The sequence below is a fragment of the Carassius auratus genome, unplaced genomic scaffold (genome assembly GCF_003368295.1).
Source record: "Carassius auratus strain Wakin unplaced genomic scaffold, ASM336829v1 scaf_tig00215401, whole genome shotgun sequence".
Lineage (NCBI taxonomy): Eukaryota > Metazoa > Chordata > Actinopteri > Cypriniformes > Cyprinidae > Carassius > Carassius auratus.
The window spans coordinates 21,663-45,906 of record NW_020528068.1 but is presented as its reverse complement, the minus strand read 5'-3'; the positions used below and the strand labels follow the sequence as shown (position 1 = coordinate 45,906).

Below are 24,244 nucleotides of genomic sequence, written 5' to 3'. Positions count from 1 at the left end.
GTGTTCTCGAACCATGTGACACGATCTGAAGCAGTCTGGTTTCAGGACTGTCAGATTGACAAGCCGAACATCCAATCAGAGTCTGAATGGGTCACAGCTCGAGTACACGGAAGCAAACACACAGAGACAGCACTGGGAGGGGCTATTTATCATCAGATCGCGTAAATCAGTGGAAAAAGAATAGAAATGATGATTCTGTCTGAAGAAATATGAAGTAAACATCAGTAAATATATCCATATATCTCCGTGGATATGCATCTTTGGTCTATATATCCTTATTGACGCTGTTCAGTGAGTCTATGTGAACACAAATAAACCACTGCAGACGTGACTGAATATGAATGAGTGGTGAATTTCTATTCAAAATGTGGCATAATACGGATTTATTATTTTGCACTCCTCACATAAATTACTAAATAACTGTCACTGCAACAATGTTTTATCAAAATATTGGTCAAATATCGAAGCTAGAGTCTTTAAACTTTCAATTGATGCACAGTTTGTCCAGATCAAGTAAGAGAGTGATGTTTAACGTTCTGTGAAAGTGAAACAATAATAAACTGGCGCCGTCGGCGATGCTTGCATGTAAAGGGGTTAAAAGGGGCTGCTGTTTTCTCTCGCTGGGAGATCACCCCTTGCCGCGATACCTGAGGGGGCCGCAGTATATCCCTCAATGGCTGCAGGGGACTGCTGTTCATCCTTCAGCAGATGTTGAACACCCCTGCTACTTAAAATAAGAGGGGACTTGCTATTCTCTCCCTCATTTAAAAGGGAAAATACCCCTCTCCAACCATAGGCTGCATAAAGGACATCTTTATAACATTATTTTTCTCTTTTGCAGGAAAGAAACAAGGAACATTTCAGGGGGTCTTCACGCAATCACCAGAGGCAAGCCTCCATTACACCTGCTCAGCATTCATTTTCGCATCTTTCTCGCGCTAATCGAAACACATCACATGACCGCTCGTTTACCTCGCAAACCGGAGCGCAAGCCCGAGCCCGGCCCGAGCCCGCGTAAGATGATAGAAATTAAGCCCGAACCCGACCGAACCCGTCGGGTCCCGTCGGGTTCGGGCAAAGATCTTCAGCTCTAGCACCATTATCAGAGCTGATACATGTAACGTTCCCATATGGGGCTATGTCAGCTAGGAACCTCTCTGTTGCATCCACTGTGTCACTTTTATACTTCAGAAAGTACACAAACACTGCACTTGAGTGGTCATCAGTAAATCTTCTCTGGACTTTGGGTCAATGGGACCTGCCAAGTCAGTGTGTATCAACTCTAGAGGTGACTTGGCTCTCACATCAGGCTTTCTGTTCCTACTCTGAGGCTCTCACATCAGGCTTTTCTGTTCCTACTTTACCTTGGACACACACATCACATTGCATAGACTTGGGTACTTTACCCTTAATTGACATACCATCCACAACATTCTCTAACTTCTGAACATCATTAAAATTGCAGTGTCCCAAAATCTCGTGCCACTTCTGAATATCATGACAACTCATACATTGATCATCACAGTCATTGTTCACTAGCACAGTAGGCAAATAGAACAGCCTGTTATGTTCATGAATAAGAAAATGTGTACCGTCTTTATACTGCAGGATATCCTCACCCTCCTTAAAGATCACTTTTGCCCCGGTGGAAGTTGCAGCTCTCACAGAGAAAATGTCTTGGGGATAGGAGGGGATGTACAGCGCCTGCTTCAGTTTGGCACTGAGGTGTTGCCCTCTACTGTCGACCAGACATACCTCTGCTTTTCCTCTGCTCTCCGCGACCCCCTTGCACCTTGTGCCAACAGCCAGCTCCACACAGTGCGTCTCGGCCTGGAATTTGTCGTCGAACTTAGCTAGATCAGTGATGATATGCGATGTTGCACCAGTATCCACCATCAACCCCTTTCGGGTGACATTGCTCCCTGGCTGACAATCACTGGTCATCAACTTGAAGGCAAAAGTATCGTCTGTCTCCTCATTCACCCCATGTGCATCATCCTGCCGTTGTGGTTTCCATCCTCCTCGCCATGTGGTACGTTTACCCTGACTGTTCCACTGTTGATCACGCTGACATCGTCTTGCCTTGTGTCCTCTCTGGCCACAATGGAAACACTCAATGTCCCCACTTTCAGTGCTCTGCACCCTTACACCTGCTGGGCCACTGGCCTTCCTTGAATGTCCCCGGGCCCCCATAATATTGTCTTTGGCCACAGCTGTGTGCATACCTTCAGTGCTCTCATAACTCCGCAATTTTGTCTTAAAATCCACAAAAGAAAGAGTCTCATCACTTTGAGTGACAAAAATGGAAAAAAGCTTGAATGATTCTGGCAGCCCCTTCAAAACCATTGCAACTAATAGTCCATCACTCAATCCTTCTCCAGCATTCCTCAGCACTGTGATTGAAGTCTCAGCACGTATGACATAGTCAGTCACACTCTCACCACTCAGCTTTTGCAGGGAAGTCAATTCTGTGTAGAGACTCACAATGCGGGGCTTACCTTTGCCAGCATAATAATCCCGCAAGATCTTGAGTGCTCCACACCCATCATCTGCAGCCTCTCGCATGACCAGGGACAAACTTTTGTCATCGAGGAATTGGATCAGTTCAGCATATGCTTCAGCATTCTTTGATGCATCCTTAGCCAGTGCGTCTGCATCCGCACCCACGGCGGGCCCATTGAAAATGATGTCCTTCAATTTCTGCAACCGTAGATGGCCCAAAAACTTTGTCTCCCACAGTTCATAATTCTTTTTGTCTCCGTCAAACACAAGACGAGACCAACGTGAATTTGTCCTTTCGCTCATGGTGCTTGTACTCCAAACATTGAGACCCAAATTTAAATGTGCAAACTGCCTTCTTACTCACGCCGTATCTGTACAAACATCAGCGTATCTGAGCCCATAACCTGTTAAGTTCAGAGTTTGACTAGATACCGGCTAAAGACAAACAGGCTTCACACAGGTTGCAGTGAGAACACACAGTCATTTGTTTATTGGTACAGGTGCTGCTTAAATAGAACATCACATGGCATGGACACATGACAAACACACCTGAGAGGAACCCACAATAATTGGGAGCATACTCATTTAACCAAACAATCAATTAACACCCCCACTTGTGCTCACATTATTCAGAATCATTCACAAGTAAAAAAATAAAAAAAATAAAAAAAAATAAAATAAAAAAAAAATCATGGAAACCAACTGCACTACATCCTAGCTTAGCCACAACCAAACAAGAACGTGGAAAAGGTAAGTAACTTAACTTTTGTAGCTGGTTTAGTCATTTAGTCAGCAACCATCTGATCTGTTGGGCAATACTCCAAAAACACTTTACCATTGTTTACAGTTGATCTCAAAAATTTTTATTTAATATCAATATGCTTACATCTCTGTCTGCTAACAGGATTCTTTGCCAATGCAATTGTACCTTGGTCTTCATAAATGAGAGTGGTGTTTAACGTTCTGTGAAAGTGAAACAATAATAAACTGGGGCCGTTGGCGATGCTTGCACGTAAAGGAGTTAAAAGGGGCTGCTGTTTTCTCTTGCTGGGAGATCACCCCTTGCCGCGACACCTGAGGGGGACGCAGTATATCGCTCAATGGCTGCAGGGGACTGCTGTTCATCCTTCAGCAGATGTTGAACACCCCTGCTACTTAAAATAAGAGGGGACTTGCTATTCTCTCCCTCATTTAAAGGGGAAAATACCCCTCTCCAATCATAGGCTGCATAAAGGACATCTCTATAACATTATTTTTCTCTTTTGCAGGAAAGAAACAAGGAACATTTCAGGGGGTCTTCACGCTACTCTCCTTCAACTCATACCAAGCTCATGGACATGTTGCTCATTTGCGGTTCTGCTATTACCAGCTACCTTAATTATAGAGAGGCCCACTATTTTCTGCCTCATTAGAAGGGAGAATACCCCTTCGCTAGCCAGTAGGCTACATAAAGAATATCTCAATAACACTGTCTTTTCTCTTTGCAGGATTGGAACAAGGTTGGTTTTGGGGGGTTCTACTTCAGGCAGTAATACCCGTCATTATGTTTCGGGGGTTCATGTTAAAGCTCTTGTATGTTCAATTATTATATATATATGTGGCACTACTGCTCGGTAAGTATGCTCAACGGCTCGCAACCCTCCCTCCCTCCCCATTATAAGCATGAGCACATTACTGCACACCATCTGGCTCTCGTCTTCTTTGTTTCAGATCACTAAGGCTTACACAATCTTAGCTGGCATGGACCTCACTGCTGAGAGACAACCATCTTCATAACCAGGCTACAGGATTGATGTCCCACTGCCACATCTACATGATTATCACTGTTTGTTTTAAAGACTTATTAAAAGTCTTAAGTGTTATGTATTTCTAAATTCATGGTTCCGGGGGGGTTAATGTTTAAGCTCTTGTATGTTCAATTATTCTGGGAGCAGGAACCCCCATAAGGAAACATACCGCCAAAGATACATTGTGTTCAATAAACTCAAGTAAACTTGCCAAGGTGGTTCCTGTCTGAAATATTACACCAAATAGAAGCAGAAAATTGTCCTATAAGCACTTTCATGTGATCAGGTTAGTCTACAACAACTAACTTGTTGGCTATTTTACAAACTGGAATAAAACAAATTCATTACAATGTTTTAAATTATAAATAATTAACATAACTGTATTGCAGCAAATACTAAATTTTAAGGTATTCAGAATAAAAATCTGAAAATATAAGCAGCTTTGATAATTAGTTTTTTTTTTTTTTTTATGGTAAATAATTATGAAATAAAATGCAAATTATAATAGTCTGTTTTAGACTTTTTCCTTATTTTTTCATTTTAGACATCCATCAGTTATGGTGATGAAAAAAGAAATGACATGCCATGTCCTCATTGGATGTGTCTTTAGAGAGAAATGCATGGATTACATAATGAAAGAGTTTCTATTCTTGATTTGAACTATTTTGTTTTAAAGTAGTAAAGATTCATCATTGTGAAGAGCTTGAAGACCATGATGGCAGAAATTGTTTGATTCATTTTTATAAAAGCACAACATTTTGTTGATATTGTGAGTGCACACAAATAACACTAATAACACTAGACCCTTTACAGTTTAGAATGATGTATTACTCCTACCTTTATGAGCAAAATTGACTGCATATTTTAAATTGTTTCCACTGGTAAAAAAAAAAAAAGAAAATCAAGTGATTGCTCATGTCCTGAAGAGTGCTTCAGCTTCCACTCTCCGCACAAATGATTAGATATGTGTCTAACAGCGCACATTTATATAGGTTAAACATTTAAGGAAACATTGTGATATATGTTTGTTTTATATATAGATTTTATTTTAGGCAAGTCCTGATAATTTGAGATGGCTAAATTGATCAAACATATTCACTGTCTGCCACTGACAGCTTGGTTGTTACTTAAAAAGCAAAATAAAATTTTAAAAAGTGCTCCAAAATTTTTTCTAAATTACGTTTTCTAAAAAAATAAATAAAAACTAAACAAAATATAATCACTTTTGCATTACATGAAAAGCTAGTTTTTTTTTTTTTTTGGGGGGGGGGTGGGTGTTCGACAGGCCAGGGCCTACAGTATATTTGAATATTTGAGGCAGGGCTCTAATCCACTTCATCCAACGCTGTTTTATTCTCTGTTGTTTTCATCTGTGAGCATGCTCTTGATATATGTATTTTACCATTGTGTTGAGTTTAAAATGTGTGACACATTCGTTCTACTCTCACTGACCATTTGGTCCCCATAAAAAAATAAAAATAAAAATAAAAATCCTCCAGGGGCACCTGGTCATCTACGCAATTCGGAAACAGAAGCGGCTTTTCTGCATTAGGTATGTTTATCTTTTTCTTTTACTTTGCTATGTTGAATATATGTAATATACAAAAATTAAATGTAGAACATATTAAAACGTGTTCATGCCCCCCCAAATACATCTGTTTGTGATGGTGTTTCAAACAGGCCTTATATCACTTCAGAGACTCTTCCCCTTTTTCAGCTTGCACTATCAACATATCTTCAGTCCACCATCATGTTTCTCATGAATAGTATTTGAACAGGTGCTTGTATTTGTGCTTCCACTGTGTCTCTTGCACAGTAATACACTGCAGTGTCTTCAGTCTTTAACTGACTCATGTGCAGATAGAGATTAGAGCTGTCCTTAGATGCTGTGAATCTGCCCTGAACTGACTGAGCTGTGCTCTTATCAGAATCTGAATAATAATTAATAATCCATTCCAGTCCTTTTCCAGGTGCCTGACGGATCCAGTGCATGCGAGTGCTACTAACAGTAAACCCACTGCAGGCACAGGTCAGTTTGTAGGAAGCACCTGGAGACACAACTACTGACTGTTCAGACTGTGTGAGCACAACCTGACAGTCAATACCTGCAGATAAACACAACATGTAGAATTATAAATATGACAATTTACACTAAAAACTGTTTGTTTATTCAGGGGATTAACTTACAAGACACAGCAGCCAGCAACAGCAAGAGAAATGAAGTGAACATGGTTTATCTGAAGGCTGATCTGGTGATGAGTCTGCACCTCCACAGTGTAGCTGTTTAAATATGAAACAGACATCAGTTCGTTTGCATAAACCCTAAACCCTAATTTAGCAAAATCAGTGGAGTCTGTTGAGCTTGAATCCTTTGAGGTTAATTTCAAGGACAATAGTAGCATCTATTGAGATTGAAATAATATTATAGTTTAATAACATGGATAATTGGTATTATATTTACAGTTAGTGAATGCTTTTTAGGACTTTATTCAAACAGATAAATAGTGACATTTTTGGTAAAATTGGGTGCAGGACTGTATTTTAGTCATAGACACATTGTAGAGTCTCTACAATGTTATTTTTGTTAAGACAGACTCTAGAGACCTTTTTTTTAATAGTGTTCAAGACAATTCCAAACAACAGAATAACATGAGCATATTTATTTTTTTCTTATTTAAATACTGTAATCTCCAAATATTATAGATCATCTGTTATTATTTTGTGTAAAAATGTCTTATCTGTCTACTGTCTTGACCTGTGTTCATTTCAGTCACTGGTTCTCTCTTGCACAATAATATACAGCAGTGTCTTCATTCTTCAGGCTGTTCATCTGCAGATACACCTGCTTCCTACTGTTGTCTCTGGAGATGGCGAACCTTCCTTGGACAGACCGAGAGTAATATGTTTCTTGGTTATCATATCTGATCAATGCCAACCATTCCAGCTCTTTTCCATTCTTCTGTCTGATCCAAACCATCCAGTAGCCAGCAATGTCCAAACCAGAGGCAGTACATGTCAGTTATGAGATTCACCAGGTTTCAGGACTGCAGCCTCAGACTCAGTCAGTGTTTGACAAAAAACAATCTGCAAAATAAAACATGATCACTGTAGATTTGTGCACAGTCAGATATAACCAGCCATTCTTATACATTTACCTATTTATTTTAATTAATTTATTATAATTAATTTGTTTAAAGATTTATGTACAATATTTTTTTCTATTCTTTATTGTTTTAATTAATTTTAAATCAATTTAATATTATTTAAATGTTTTTATTTCCCTTGTTTTACTGAGAAGTTAAATATGGAGAGTTTATAGAAGGTGCAATTAATTAGCATTATATATATATATATATATATATATATATATATATATATATATATATATATATATATATATATATATATATATATATATATATATATATATATATAATTACTGTCACTTTATTTTATGCATTTGTATATTTATTTATTTTTTATGGCCATGTCAACAGTAGAACAGAAAATTGCTTGTCTATCACGTTAATAATGTGGTTAGTAATAAACTGGTAATTTGAGAATCTGAGGAGGTCAAAGACTGACCACTAACAGCTGAACAACATGCAAAAAATCATATTAGATCATTTAGAAGAATGTAGATCCTATATAACTAATCTGTTGAAAATAAGAGTTTCTCACATGAAATGATCAAAAGCAAAATTAAAGAATTAAATGCAGTAAAACTTCCATCGTCACCCTGAAACTGTGAACTGTAGAGTAAAATATTTATCTTCACTGCAGCTGGACACAAACACTGACTGAGACTTTTGTTTTATAGCACAAGTCTTTTTAAAGTAATTGACCCTCCCTAATACATCATTACATTTGCATATATTCTGAAAAAGAAGTAAACATATAATCTGAAAAACTCATCAAATCAACTTAACCATATATACAGATCATTTAGATAAAACAACCAATACTTTTTCAAAGCAATGTTTCTCATGTTTACCTAGTTATTATTAATTATGGCACACTAGTAAAGACATCAGTCTGTTTCTGTCGTTGGTGTGGGTGCAGTAAATGTTAGATGTTTTTATGATTGGTGTTTTTGGTAGTTGTTACAGTAAGTCTGTTTTTTAGTGGTTTTGGAGGACTGGTGCTTGGATTTGACATAGGATTTTACCTAGGTAAAGATCCTTTAAAAGGATGGAGTGGGACAGAGAGGACGGGAGTTTAAATTCACTTCCCTTCAGTCATCAAAGCAAAAAGTACATTTGTATATCTACATAATTTGAACCTAAATATCAAAATTTTTATATTTCCATACAGTGAAATTGTAATGTTATTTAGGTTAAAATCACATTTGCTATTCCAGAAACAATTTATAAGATTTTAGAAATGGGAGAATAGCATTATAAAGAAATACAGAAAAACTATTCAAATTTGAAAGCAGAAAGCTAAAATGTACACATTTTTATTGCAATCAAGATTACATTTGCAGTGTTATAATGTTCATGTGGACTGAGGTATCAAGCTAATTGAAATCTTCTCACTTCAGTTACTGTCAGTTCTTGTAGAGCTGCTTCATCAGATGGAGTCACTGTGTCCTGGTGCTCGAGCACAGTAATAAACAGCAGTGTCCTCTTCTCTCAGACTCTTGGCTTCAAGATACTGTGTACTTTGAGACACGTCCTCACTCAACGTGAAGTGATTTTTCATGGAGTCTGCGTAAATAAGATAATCAGAGCTAGAACTACTGCCAGTGTTAACTCTCCCAATCCACTCTCACTTTTTTTTTTTTGTGATATAATTTTTTGTCTCTACAATTTAATTATTTTACATAAAATGGTATATAATATATGTCTCAACAATTTACGTTTTCAGACAAAGTCATGATTTCACTGTACATTTGGGAGTCCCTCTTGTGGAAGCAGTGAATAATTGCTATAATGTACTATTCAACATTTATTAATGTATTAATACTATTACATTCTTCAAGTAAATGTTAAAATTATTTTTTCAAAAGTGATTGCGTTGCTTTTCAGGTTCTCAAATTACAATTATGGAATGTCAGCTTGTGTGTATGGAAACAATGTCTAATTTATTTATTCATTTATTTTAATTCTGCAAATGGACTGTTTTAAAAACCAGGTGTTGTGTGTTTTCAATCCGTGAGACGCCATTAGCAACTGTCCATGTGAACAACATGCTCTGAGATCCCATCTGTTTCTGTGACTATATACATATTTTTAACTACAGTCAGTTAGAAATAGATTATCCTGAGATTAGAAATGACTAAAAAAAAAATAATAATAATAATTACCTAGTAGTTCTTTGTAAAACTGTAAGGCAGGATAGACCAGAGACTCACATTACATTCTGTAATGTCAAATAGAAAAATTCAACTAAGATTAATAATAATCACCTTGCTGTTGTATTAAACATTCTTAACAAAAGTAAATAATGAGAGCTTCACCAAAAACATCAAACATACCTTATGACTTGTGCCTCCATGCAAATTCTCCTGAAGACATTTGATAGAGTTGTACAAGAAAAATCTAATTATTTAGATGTTTAATTAAATTTATTCACTGAGGTTTTGTATTGTGAGCTCACTGAGCTGTTTATATGGTTGTTTTCAGATTTTGTGCAGTGTTGTAGCTGTATTCATCACTGTGTCTCTCTTGCACAATAATATACAGCAGTGTCTTCATTCTTCATATTATTCATCTGCAGATACATCTGTTTCTTGCTGTTGTCTCTGGAGATGGTGAAGCGTCCCTGAACAGACTGAGAGTAATATTTAGAAACACTGCCATCTGAGATGTATGCTACCCACTCCAGACCTCCTCCTGCAGTCTGTCTGATCCAAGCTAAGGCTGGGTCACTACTGAATCCAGAGAATGTACAGATGAGTCTGTGAGATCCTCCAGGTTTAATGACCACTGACTCAGACTCAGTCAGTGTTTGACACCAACAGACTGAAAAACAAACAGTTCAACATTAACATTTACAACAGTGCACACAAATAAGTCTGATCATCAACAGGTTTTCAAGACAATCTTACATTCTGTGAGAGCAAACATGAAGATAAAACCCAGTTTTGAAACAATATCCATTGTCATGTTGTGAAAAGAGCAAGCTGAAGTATCAACGTCACTAACAACGGAGTGGAGGCTTTTTAAAGTGGACGAGGAGAAGTAAGTTTGCATAGGGTGCCCCCTAAAGGTACATTTACATTTTCTATGACCTTATTAACCTTCATAATTATGTCTGCCTTTAAATATATTGTATGTTTATAGGGAGTAGTTCAGAAACATAGTAGTGTCTCATATTGGCTGTAATGATGTGCTTGACAAAGAATATAATTCAACTAACAGTATTTAATAACACTCTTTAAAAGACACAGGAAAACACAAAAGATAATATAAACACAACCATGTAATGAAGATGCTTCTTTACTACTATTATCATTGATTCTGCACTGATTAGACTGAAAATCTATATGAATATATATACACAAACACTGTATAAACGTTTTCTTGATTTATTCAAGTTTACATCAATTTCTAAAACACCCTGAGTATTAATTATAAAAAGTGAAGTGTGCTGAAACATTTTCTAGGACCCTCAGAGATCACATAGTTTTTGTGTCTGTCTTGTGTCTTGATGTGAATCTCTAGCACGGAAATAAACAGCTGTGTCTTCAGTCTTCAGGCTTTTCACCTCTAAATACAGTATGTTTCTGCGGTTGTCTAGAGACTGAGCATAATATGCACTCCCTTCTGGGAGTTTGACCAGAAGAAGCTAATTGTATGTATCCAGCTCGAGCACTGGACACATACATCCACAGAGCTGCCCTGTGGAGAAAGACGCACCAACTGACTGTGTGCTATGGTCCCCCCAAAGTGGGATTCTTCCTGCAACTAAGCAGAACCTTAGTCGTTGGATAGTTGAGGCTATCATCTGACCTATGAGTCCATCTGATCTCCCCACGCCTTGGGGGACAAGGCTCATTCCACAGGGTATGGTAGCCTCTAAGGCCTTTTTAGCAGGTGTATCCAACGTTGCGGGATGTTCCACGTCCTCAACCTATGTGAGGTTCTATGACCTTGAATTGCGAGCCACTCTGGCTCTTCTGTTCTCTCGCCTTAGCTGTGCTCTTTGGATACACACTAGGTAGGGAAGTCTGGCAGCGTGGGCACCTCATTTCCCATAGCATATTGACGCAGCTAGAGTTTCTGAAGAGGAACGTCTCAGGTTTCCGCATCTAACCATGGTTCCTCGAGGGAACGAGATGCTGCGTCTCGATGCCATACTCCCGGCACCCCTGCCAGCGCTTGCTTCTCTACTCGAAGCTGATGCCAGCTGCACGGCATGTGCTTTTATAGCTTCCTGGTCATTTACGTCAGCCCGCCCGTGAAGTCACGCCCTTCCATTGGATAAATTGTACACTGTATTCAGAGTCGCTGTATTATTTTAGACACAATGTTGTTTGACAACTCACAATTTTGCCAACCAAAATATAAAGACTATTCAGAATTGTTCATCCCCGAGCAACCCACAGCGGCACTTAATTTGTTAATCCACATTTTGAATGACTTTGGTGAACCATTTGGCGCATTGAACCACTGGCAATAGTCATGTTGGCTTTGAAGTGGCACTGCCCAGACCGATCGGTGTTTGACATCAAAGTAGAGCGAGAGCGATTCAAAAGCACAAGGAGTTATCTGCTCTCTAAAGCTCTTGCGGTTCTTTGACACGCACCGATCGCTCTGATGGTGATGACCCTTTTCAAGAAGAACAAGCCTATTGATTCAATGAACCATTCACAAATAACCATTGACTTCACTCCTGAATGAATCTGCCATTTGAACAAATCAAACGAATGAACAGATGACTCGATGACTTAATCATTAATACATTTACCACCAGCTACTAGCAGTTTTAGTTTATTATTTAGAGTATCATTTCATTAGAGAAATAATTGTATATTTTCATAGTAATAATAATAAAATTAAGAAAATAAATTATTAAAGTTATATTTCACCCAACCAAAAATGACATAAATGATACATTTTATCCAACAAAATATTTCTTGCTGAACCTAAATTTTGTAATCTCTGTTTGATGTTTTGCACAACAATAACTTCAAATTATCTTTTCAAAGTAATTTCTACAATTTTGATGTGCAATTTATTAGATTAATTAATCACCACGTCAGATAATTAATTAGATAAAAAAATTTAATCGCTTACCATCCTTAGTTTAAATATGAAACAGACATCATTTCATTTGCATTGAAACCTTGAATTAGCAAAAACTGTCACTGGAGTTTTAGTCCATTGAGGTTCATTTCATGAACAATAGTATACCTCGTAATGATATTAAAATAATATTGTACATGCATGCAGCTATTTATTTATTTATTTTTTTCAGTTTTTAGTTTCTCCACATGGTCTGGTAAAAATATTTTGGTATTTTAATCATGCAGAGTCCTATTACATCTGTTTGTTTAGTTTCTGCAATGTTATTTTGTTAAGATAGGCTCTAGAGACCTATTTGCTTGTTTTTATGTCACAGTACAAACATTACCAAACAACAGTTGAATTGTCCTTATTCAATTATTTTGTGTAGACAGATATTTTGTCTTATCTGTCTACTTTCTTGGCAGGTTTTGTGTATAGCACTGCAGTTATTTGAGTCACTGTGTCTCTCTTGCACAATAATATACAGCAGTGTCTTCATTCTTCAGGCTGTTCATCTGCAGATACACCTGCTTCCTACTGTTGTCTCTGGAGATGGTGAACCTTCCTTGGACAGACTGAGAGTAATATGTTTCTTGGCCATCAGATCTGATCAATGCCAATCATTCCAGCTCTTTTCCATTCTTCTGTCTGATCCAAACCATCCAGTAGCCAGCAATGTTCAAAACCATAGGCTGTACATGTCAGTTTATGAGATTCTCCAGGTTTCAGGACTGCAGCCTCAGACTCAGTCAGTGTTTGACACCAACAATCTGCAAAATAAAACATGAGATCATTATACATTTGTGTACATTTAGATAAATATACAATTATATTCTGAACAGTTAAGTCTGGGATCATACATTGAGAAGCCAGCAACAGTAATGTAAATCCCAAGATTTTATGTTCCATAATTGTGTACTGAAATTTTGAGCTGTACAGTGATACAGAACTGATTATGAAGGGTTTAAGAAGGTCATTAATTTGCATAATTAATTTAAATATTCAGTTAGGAATGTATCGTATTTAAGCAGTGTCTCACGACTGTCACGGTAGGAAATCCATTGTTTCCTCCGTGTCATGTTTTGTGTTTGTATTTGTACTCACGTAGTCTCCATGTGCTCGTTTGGTTGATTGTTGTCACCTGGGTGTTGATTGTCTCGCTCCAGCTGATCCTCATCTCCACTCAGCTACTTACACTCACTCATCTCTCTGTCTGTTGTCAGATCCTCATTCATGTTACAGCCTCACAAGTTGGATTACCGTCTCCCGTGTTCGTGTTCTGGATTGTGTTCGTGTTGTCGTCTTCGTGTGAGTGTTCCGGTCTGTTTCTGGGTTCATCCATTGACTGTCTTCCCATTCACCACCGACTTCACCATCCAGCACTTCTCACGCCACCGTAGACCTTCTATCACCATTGCCTACATTCTGGACTCAGTCTTCATCGTACTCATTGCTGTGTTTTACTACCATCTTCAATATACCATTTCTGATTGCCTGCATTTGCTTCCTCCTCTTTTACGAGCCGTCACAACGACACTATATATTTATTTATGTACCTTTTTATTAATTTACTCATTTACTTAATTATTTTTTTAGTAATTAATTTAATTTATGAAATTAATTTGATAAACTAATAAACCATATTACGAATATTTTTTATATAATTTATATTTAAGTAATTTCATCGACTTTTAATTATTGCCACATTTTGTTTCCAATAATAAATGTACAGATTATTTAAAGTGTTTATTGATTTCGATCTTATTATTATGTATCTTAGGTTTTGTTTTATTGTATTTTAATTTTTTTGTCCTTTAAAGTATACTGTGCTTGTAGATGTTTCTCTGGAGATGATGAATTTATTTTTTAATGAATCCTTGTAGTCTATTCCTCCTCCAGCATGGATCATGCCGATGAACTCAAGGATCTTCCCCTGAGTGAGTCTAATCCAAGTGCCTTAGAGCCATCACTGAGAGCATATCCAGATATTTTACAGGAAATGGTAAAAGATTCTCCAGATTTTACCAAAAGGAACTTGGCTGGTTGTGTTCCATGCTGCTGTACACATCTGCAAAAAAAGAAAAGAAAAAAAGAAAAAAAAAAGGTCTTTGTTTTGGGTTATTGATGTGAAATACTGCTGAAAAATTACTTTTGTAATAACAATAATTTGTACTAACAAGGTGTGACAGACATCAATAGAATCGCAAAACAGAAAAAAACATGATTTTATGAGTGGTTCTTCTTAGCTTCATGGAAACTTAAGAGAATTATGCACGGCAAATGTGGGGATGGGTATAAATACTGGAGAATTTGCATTTTGAGTATTGATAATGTGTGTGTGTGTGCATAGGGTAAATACTGAAGGATGGATCTCCAAGAAACACAAGTTTTGCCATTTACTCATTTCAGAAAATTAATTGTGGAGTTTAATATATATATATATATATATATATATATAAACAATCATATTGGCTTAAACATTATTTAACGCTACAGCAGAACAATGTTATGGATAAAAACATTAAATTAAAACAAAGGAGAGGATTTATCATGTAAAGTCATGTCATGCAAAGAAAGATATATAAAGAAAACAGTAAAGAGTGATATATTTATGTACACTCTTAAGAATAATGGACAGTGTTGGAAAGACATTGTGACACATTGTTTTGATTTTGAGGTAAATTATTCCTTTAATATGATACATTCTGTTTTTGTTATGTGTATTATGGCAATTATTAATGTTCATGCGGATGAGAACCTGACCAACAACCCAAAAATTAGAATTTGCAAAAAAGTTACTATACGCAGCTTTTGCTACATAAGACATTAATTGATGATTGTGTTTTGGATTACATGTGGATTATTGTTTTTGTTTAGTATTTTCAGTTACAATACTGACAAAACAGGATTGGATGTTATGTCTGTAAGTCTGTAAAACTGCCTAAATAAATCCCCGGAAATTTCATTAAAAAGAACATTGTCTCTCATCTTCAGATCAATCATTCATTTACTAGTTTTAAATAGAAAATATGTCAGTTGAGTCTGCATTGATATATTTGGGGACACACAGAAATGGGTGTGTTCAAACAAAATACACTGAGTGTCAGTTTTTTGTCAGCATCCATTAATGTGAAAATAAAAATTAATAATTTTTGAAAATTTGCACATTGTGACTCATTTTGGCAGCACAGGTCACATTTAGCAGATATATTTAATAAAAAAAGCTACAATAATTTACAAAGTTCATAACATCACCTGGCCCATTTAGTGTTTAATATGTATTTATTTGCTTTGATTTTGCCATATTTACCTTGGAATAATATCATAAGATGTTTAATATGAAAAGGGTCTCCAATGTACTTTGTTTGTTTGGTTTTTGAAAAAAAAATGTGTTCAGTGGAGAGACAGATTTTTTTACAGTTTCTGTGTCAGTTTGCAGCACAGTGTATCACGAGAACCGTAATACACAGCTGTGTCCTCAGTGTTAAATCTTAATTTTCAGAGAATCTGTTACATGATTGCTGCTGGAACAGTAAAAATATCCAATCTATTCCATCAGACATCGGGTTCTGAGATTTTCATTGATGTTATGACCTGATATTAGTTCTTATGGTTATTTTTAATGATAATAAATGTGTCCACGAGCTCTCATCAGCTTCGCCCCGGGAAACCGAGCAGTCGCACCTGCACCTGCACCTGCTCGTCACAGGCTGAGCGGCCACACCTGCTCCCCATCAAGCTCTGGCTACATAAACCCAGCAAACGAATGCAGAGGTGAGAGATGTCTCCACAAGACTTGGCTAACCCCATGTTCTATTGTTTCTGCAGAGAGCAGTGTGTGACTGCCAGCCCCACTTCACACGGGAATGCACGGACCCACACTGTTGGAGAATGCGGGTAGGACAGTGAAGAAGTCACAGACGACCCCTCCACACGCGGTGTTACCCCTTTTGGACTGGCTTTGATTTTTTTTCTTTCCTCACCCCTTGGACTCACGCACCTTCTCTGTTTTCCCCAGGTGGCGCTCCTCCCCCAAAGATGAAAGAACTGCTGAAGCACCTCACCGAGGTGAGCATCCACCAGCAGCAAATTATGGAGCACATGGCCTCCCGGCAAGGGGAAACCGAACGTGAGCTCGCCGCGCTCCGTCTGGCCACGGCCCCACAAACTCCGCTACTTGTCCCCGTGTCCAGGAAATGCAGTTGCTGCCCAAGATGACAGTGCAAGATGACATAACGATGTATCTCCAGATGTTAGAGACCATGGCCACACGGGAGGCATGGCCCAAGGAAGAGTGGGCACAGATCGTGGCCCCGCTGTTAACAGGAGAGGCACAACGGGCATGCTTCACGCTTCTGGGTTGGGGTTTGACTGCTTACTCGCCGCTGTCACTCAGCCTGCCAGTCCCGCCGGGAACCCCCCAACCCGGAAGACCCTGAAGAAGTCCCAATGGCGTCCCGTGTTGCAGGCCTCGGACAGCCCCAAGGACGGTGAGTCACCCCCTCCAACTTCTAACCTCTACTTTGATCTCTACCAGCAGGTGACTGGGGCCGGGGGGTTTTCCAAGGAGCAACATGAGGATGACCGCTTAAAACACTGTTGGGCCCAAGTGAGGATCACGGAAGGGTGAGAGCTGCAGCCAGCGCCCCACCCAACTCCTCACTTTGTGGAGAAAATGACTGTGGCTAAAATGGCTTTACTGTGTCACGCAGCGGAGGGGGGAGGAAAAAATCCTGCTAGTCGTCCCTCGCAGCAAGATGGAAGCGATGATGGAAATAGCCCATGCACACCCTATGGCAGGCCACCTGGGAGCTCAGAACACAATAGAGCACATCCAGGACTGATTCCACTGGCTGGGCCTGGAGGCCCGCTGATACTGCTACCCATTATTGAGGTGCCCTTCGAGCGGATCAGGATGGATCTGGTGGGGCCGCTGCCGAAGTCCACCCGGGGGCATGAACACACCCTTGTCATCGTGGATTATGCGACCCACGACCCATGGCCATCCCCCTCCGTAAAGCCACCATGAAAGCCATCGCCCAGGAGCTGTTCCTTCTATGTAGTCCCATCCCATCCCAGATTCTGACTGACCGGGGGCCTGTTCTTCGTACGTCGCTTATTACTTCCGAGATCAAATGACACATCCAAGATGATATCATCGTGCTAATCATGATCCGGCTAATTGGGTTCTTCGAACACACCTGTTGTGAATGATTAGCAGTGATGGGAATAACGGCGTTATAAATAACGGCGTTACTAACGGCATTACTTTTTCCAGTAACGAGTAATCTAATTAATTACTCTTCTCATCTTAATAACGCCGTTACCGTTACTGCCAAAAAATGCGGCGCGTTACTATAACTGATGATGAAGCTGTTTTTTTTTTTTCATCAGACCAACTAGATCTCTGAGCGAGAGGCAAATACTTTTTTTTACTGTTCTTCCTTGGTTAGTGGGCAGAGCACGAGACAAGCGCATAAATGCTGACGATTGGCTGAGGTAGAGTAAAATTTCATTGTAAGCCAATCAGAGGTAGAGTTGGGCGGGTTTTCGAAAGCACGCATAGTAGTGATGGGAATTCGGCTCTTTTGACTCAGCTCACTGAAAAGAGCCGGCTCTTTGGCTCACAAACGGCTCTTTAAATGACTTTGACTATAATATTTCAATTTTTATTACATAATTATTTAATTTCTATAGGCTAAATTTAGAAAAATAGAGTTGGCTCTTCAGATATGCGAGCCAGCTCCCGAAGTTCAACTAAAAAAGCCGGCTCTTAGAGTCGGCTCATTCGCGAATCGCGAACGACTCATCAAAAGCTCATTCGCGAACGAGTCGATCCATCATCACTAACGCTCATTCGCGAACGACCCATCATCGGACAGGACAGGACACAAAACGAACAACACAAGCCAGTCAGTCAACGAGAGACAGGTATGGCGACGAGCCCAAATAATCCAAAAGTAGCCTTCTCTAAATGGAAGTATATACATTACTTTTTCCTTCAAGAAATTAAAGAAACAACCCAGCTAACACAGTTACGTTGTGACGACGTAACTGGACCAGACCATATTCGTTGCAGCGACATCCCAAATAACGTTCCAGCGACGTAACTTTGTGATTCCCATATCCGTCGTGGCGACGTTATAGTGGAACGTCGCTGGAACGTGAGGAGTACGTCCCAGCGACCAAACTGTCACGTTATGAGAACGTTACTGTAAAGTACCATATTGGTCGCAGCGACGTACCATATAACGTTCCAGTGACGTAACTTTGTGATTCCCATATCCGTCGTGGCGACGTTATAGTGGAACGTCGCTGGAACGTGATGAGTACGTCCCAACGACCAAACTGTCACGTTATGAGGACGTTCCTATAAAATGCCATATTGGTCTCAGCGACGTACCACATAACGTTCCAGTGACGTAACTTTGTGATTCCCATATCCGTCGTGGCGACGTTATAGTGGAACGTCGCTGGAACGTGATGAGTATGTCCTGACGACCAAACTGGCACGTTATGAGGACGTGACATTACAGGATCATATTGGTAATTCATATTTTCACCTCACCATTACCTTGAAATACATAAAGAACTAATAAACTCAATCCATCTCTGGTGCAAAAAATAAACCTCATGAAATCTAATTGTAATCTAATTATAGGGGATTCATAGTTAATACATTAATTACATACATGCAATGCAAACAAATACAAAAACATTACATTCTAATATAAAATAGACAAAAACACACTGCATTCATTCACAAATCAATATTTATTCAGCACTACTTTGTACAAATACGAAGCCACAACATTTTGAACATCGCACCTGTTCTTTAACCATGCAAAATGTTACTAAGTTATGAGCACAGAAAACTAAACACATCAATTCATAGATTACACAATATAAACAATAGAACATTTTTGTCTTAAAGATGGGGAGATGGTTAATGACGTTATTAGTGAAAATTAAAAATAATTATCAGTAAACTTATTGATACAACATAATTTAGTGCAACAAAAAATACATGATAAATAGATATGAAACAATTCAGCAGGTACTGCACCGAGATACTGCACAAAGTAAAACTGTGAGCGTCCTATAAGAGGTTCCTGGTGGTGATGTGCTTTAATTACACGACATGCAGAAAAAAATTTAGGCTAATTCATGCGCACAATTTTCTATTCCCTGCATTTTCTATTTCATTCCCTGCATTTGCTAAAACGTGTACACTATTTATACATCAAGAGAACGAATTAGTAAATTGTGCATACGATTTAGCAAATCAATGAAATGTAAAAGTAATCGTGCACGTTTTAGTACATCGAGGGAACAAATTAGTAAATCATGGACATGATTTCTTTCTTTTTCTTGCATGTCATGATCAGGGCTCTGTGCTCACTATCAGAGGATAAAACTAAACAATATAACAATTACCAAAGAACCATAATTTTTGAGCTTCTCAGAAGAAAAACATTCATAAAGCGTAAAGATATGAAAAATTAACAATATAGAGATTTCTAGCATCTCTCCTGTATTATTTGTCCCACCCGAAAAAACAACGTTTTTTAAGAAAATGAGCATATCGACTTTCTCAGAAGAATCTGTGATCTGTGATTACTGACTGTGGAGAAGACTCTTTCAGACAGTGCTGAGGAGGCAGAGTTAGGTGCTGGACAGCTGATAGAGAAGAGGAAGAGTGTGTTTCTTACCCCAGCAGCAGAAGACAGGCTCTTCTGAGGGAAGCACAGGAGGTTTGATGCAGTGTTTTGCTGTAGAACAAGGCTTCTTCTCAGCACCTGATCTTCTTCAGAAAAGAGTTCCTCTAGTGTAGAGTCAGACACTCAGACTTCTTGCAAACTGTAATCTTTTAATAACATTTAGCATATTATTGTAGTCATGTTCATTGTTTTTATTAAAACACATGGTAAGCTTATAGAAAATTGTTAAACGTGTTCTTCCTCCTCTTCTTCATCCTGGACCTGCACTGTCAACATCCTTCTCTGAGCTGAAAGGGAGGATCGTCTTGTTAATGATGCTCATGTATGTTCACAACCAGTCAAAAATCTGGAATCTTTTCTTTATGGTTTTCAAGAGAAGTCTCTTCTGCTCACCAAAGCTAGATTAATTTGATTAAAAAAAAAATTTTAATTGTAAAAAAAAAAAAAAAAGAAAACAGAAAGAAAGAAATAACAGTTTTCATACTCTTTTTTTGAATATACTTAAACATATTTATTGAAATAATTATGAGGCAAAGCTGAATTTTTCAGTAACTTTACTCCAGTCTTCAGTGTCACATGATCTTTTTCATATACTGATATGCTGATCGGGAAACATTGCTGATTATCACAAATCAGTGCATTTACATGCACCCAATCGCATTATTGCCGCTAAGATCAAAGTGTACATCTGCTCATGACATACATGATGTAAATCACATCTGCAGTTAGCTTACTACGGTCCTTAGTTCCACTGAACTCTATTGGTAACGAAGGAACTTTTTGAACAAAGTTGGTTTTAGGGAAGCGCACCCCATATTAGAAATGATGGGGAAGAAAACTTAGCATTTCTGGAAAGTTGAATTTTTTCTTCATTATTATTTTATAAAACACAAAGTTCAAAACATTGAAAAAAAGGTAATCTTTTGTAAAATTACAAAAGTCTTCTCTACCACTGGTTTTCAATTTTATGCATTCTTGCTATTAGCCACCCCCCCCCCCCCAAATAAAATAAATAAATAAAATAAATAATAAATAAATATAACTGTAGTGTAGACAAAATGTTTGGGCAGCACAACTGTTTCCAACACTGATAATAATCAGAAAATGTATTGAGCAGTAAATCATCATATTAGAATGATTTCTGAAGATCATGTGACACTGAAGACTGGAGTAATTAATGCTGAAAATATAGCTGTGCATTATAGAAATAAATTCAACTTTTAAAATATATTTAAAACTTTTGACCAGCTGTGTACATTGCCACATTTAAATGAAAACTCAACTTGTAATAAACAAAGCACACATTCTCAAAGAACTTACATTCTGGTGATTACTTCCTTCCCTCCCTGCTGTCAGTTCCCTTCAGTCATTCCCAGACCTCCTTGTTTTTAATCTTTCCCTCAAATCTACAGAAACAAACATCATTTTACAGACAATTTGGATAAGTCACAAATTGCAATAGTTATATAACTATAATCACAATGCTAAATTATATATATATATATATATATATATATAATTATAAATATATATTGAATCGTATTAGTATTGAATACGATAGTATTGAATTGGCAGATTAGCGTATCATCCCATCATAGTTACTACAGTCAAAACAATGAAACTCTCTTCAAGAGCTCACAATAACTGATATTTAAAACTGTTAAAAGAAAAGGCTCAAAATATTGCACACATATAATACACAACAATATCTCTTCCTTTGGTGTTTTGGACATTTCTGTGAGTAATGCTACACACTGTGACTCTGTGTTGCTTCAAGTGCATCATTCTGCGCACTGATATATATATATATATACCTTCTCATTTAAAGAGTTTTCTTTATTTTCATGACTATGAAAATTGTAGATTCACACTGAATGCATCAAAACTATGAATTAACAACTGTGAAACAACTGAAAATATGTCATATTGTAGGTTCTTCAAAGTAGCCACCTTTTGCTTTGATTACTGCTTTGCACACTCTTGGCATTCTCTTGATGAGCTTCAAGAGGTAGTCAACTGAAATGGTCTTCCAACAGTCTTGAAGAAGTTCCCTGAGAGATGCTTAGCTCTTGTTGGCCCTTTTTCCTTCTGTCTGCGGTCCAGCTCACCCCTAAACCATCTCGATTGGGTTCAGGTCCGGTGACTGTGGAGGCCAGGTCATCTGCCGCAGCACCCCATCACTCTCCTTCTTGCTCAAATAGACCTTGATGCCTTCAGTGTGACTCTACAATTTACATAGTCATGAAAATAAAGAAAACTCTTTGAATGAGAAGGTGTCCAAACTTTTGGTCTTTACTGTAAAATATATATTTTACAGTTTTATATATATATATTATATATATATACAGTATTGTTCAAAATAATAGCAGTACAATGTGACTAACCAGAATAATCAAGGTTTTTCGTATATTTTTTTATTGCTACGTGGCAAACAAGTTACCAGTAGGTTCAGTAGATTCTCAGAAAACAAATGAGACCCAGCATTCATGATATGCACGCTCTTAAGGCTGTGCAATTGGGCAATTAGTTGAATTAGTTGAAAGGGGTGTGTTCAAAAAAATAGCAGTGTGGCATTCAATCACTGTGGTCATCAATTTTGTGAAGAAACAGGTGTGAATCAGGAGGACCCTATTTAAGGATGAAGCCAACACTTGTTGAACATGCATTTGAAAGCTGAGGAAAATGGGTCGTTCAAGACATTGTTCAGAAGAACAGCGTACTTTGATTAAAAAGTTGATTAGAGAGGGGAAAACCTATAAAGAGGTGCAAAAAATGATAGGCTGTTCAGCTAAAATGATCTCCAATGCCTTAAAATGGAGAGCAAAACCAGAGAGACGTGGAAGAAAACGGAAGACAACCATCAAAATGGATAGAAGAATAACCAGAATGGCAAAGGCTCAGCCAATGATCACCTCCAGGATGATCAAAGACAGTCTGGAGTTACCTGTAAGTACTGTGACAGTTAGAAGACGTCTGTGTGAAGCTAATCTATTTTCAAGAATCCCCCGCAAAGTCCCTCTGTTAAAAAAAAGGCATGTGCAGAAGAGGTTACAATTTGCCAAAGAACACATCAACTGGCCTAAAGAGAAATGGAGGAACATTTTGTGGACTGATGAGAGTAAAATTGTTCTTTTTGGGTCCAAGGGCCACAGGCAGTTTGTGAGACGACCCCCAAACTCTGAATTCAAGCCACAGTACACAGTGAAGACAGTGAAGCATGGAGGTGCAAGCATCATGATATGGGCATGTTTCTCCTACTATGGTGTTGGGCCTATTTATCGCATACCAGGGATCATGGATCAGTTTGCATATGTTAAAATACTTGAAGAGGTCATGTTGCCCTATGCTGAAGAGGACATGCCCTTGAAATGGTTGTTTCAACAAGACAATGACCCAAAACACACTAGTAAACGGGCAAAGTCTTGGTTCCAAACCAACAAAATTAATGTTATGGAGTGGCCAGCCCAATCTCCAGACCTTAATCCAATTGAGAACTTGTGGGGTGATATCAAAAATGCTGTTTCTGAAGCAAAACCAAGAAATGTGAATGAATTGTGGAATGTTGTTAAAGAATCATGGAGTGGAATAACAGCTGAGAGGTGCCACAAGTTGGCTGACTCCATGCCACACAGATGTCAAGCAGTTTTAAAAAACTGTTGTCGTACAACTAAATATTAGTTTAGTGATTCACAGGATTGCTAAATCCCAGAAAAAAAAAAAATGTTTGTACAAAATAGTTGCGAGTTTGTACAGTCAAAGGTAGACACTGCTATTTTTTTGAACACACCCCTTTCAACTAATTGCCCAATTGCACAGCCTTAAGAGTGTGCATATCATGAATGCTGGGTCTTGTTTGTTTTCTGACAATCTACTGAACCTACTGGTAACTTGTTTGCCACGTAGCAATAAAAAATATACTAAAAACCTTGATTATTCTGGTTAGTCACATTGTACTGCTATTATTTTGAACAAAACTGTATATATATATATATATATATAG

At 38.0% G+C, this 24,244-nt stretch overlaps 2 gene segments (V, D, J or C); both read right to left on the bottom strand.

The window, feature by feature from the left end:
* Positions 1-5,947: 5,947 nt before the first annotated feature.
* Positions 5,948-6,551, bottom strand: LOC113094522 (immunoglobulin heavy variable 3-30-3-like). The segment is given in 2 exon segments: positions 5,948-6,394; positions 6,477-6,551. Coding segments are annotated over 2 exon segments (411 nt in total).
* Positions 6,552-9,921: 3,370 nt separating this feature from the next.
* On the bottom strand, positions 9,922-10,424 carry LOC113094523 (Ig heavy chain V region 6.96-like). The segment is given in 2 exon segments: positions 9,922-10,255; positions 10,342-10,424. Coding segments are annotated over 2 exon segments (369 nt in total).
* Between the last annotated feature and the right edge of the window lie 13,820 nt (positions 10,425-24,244).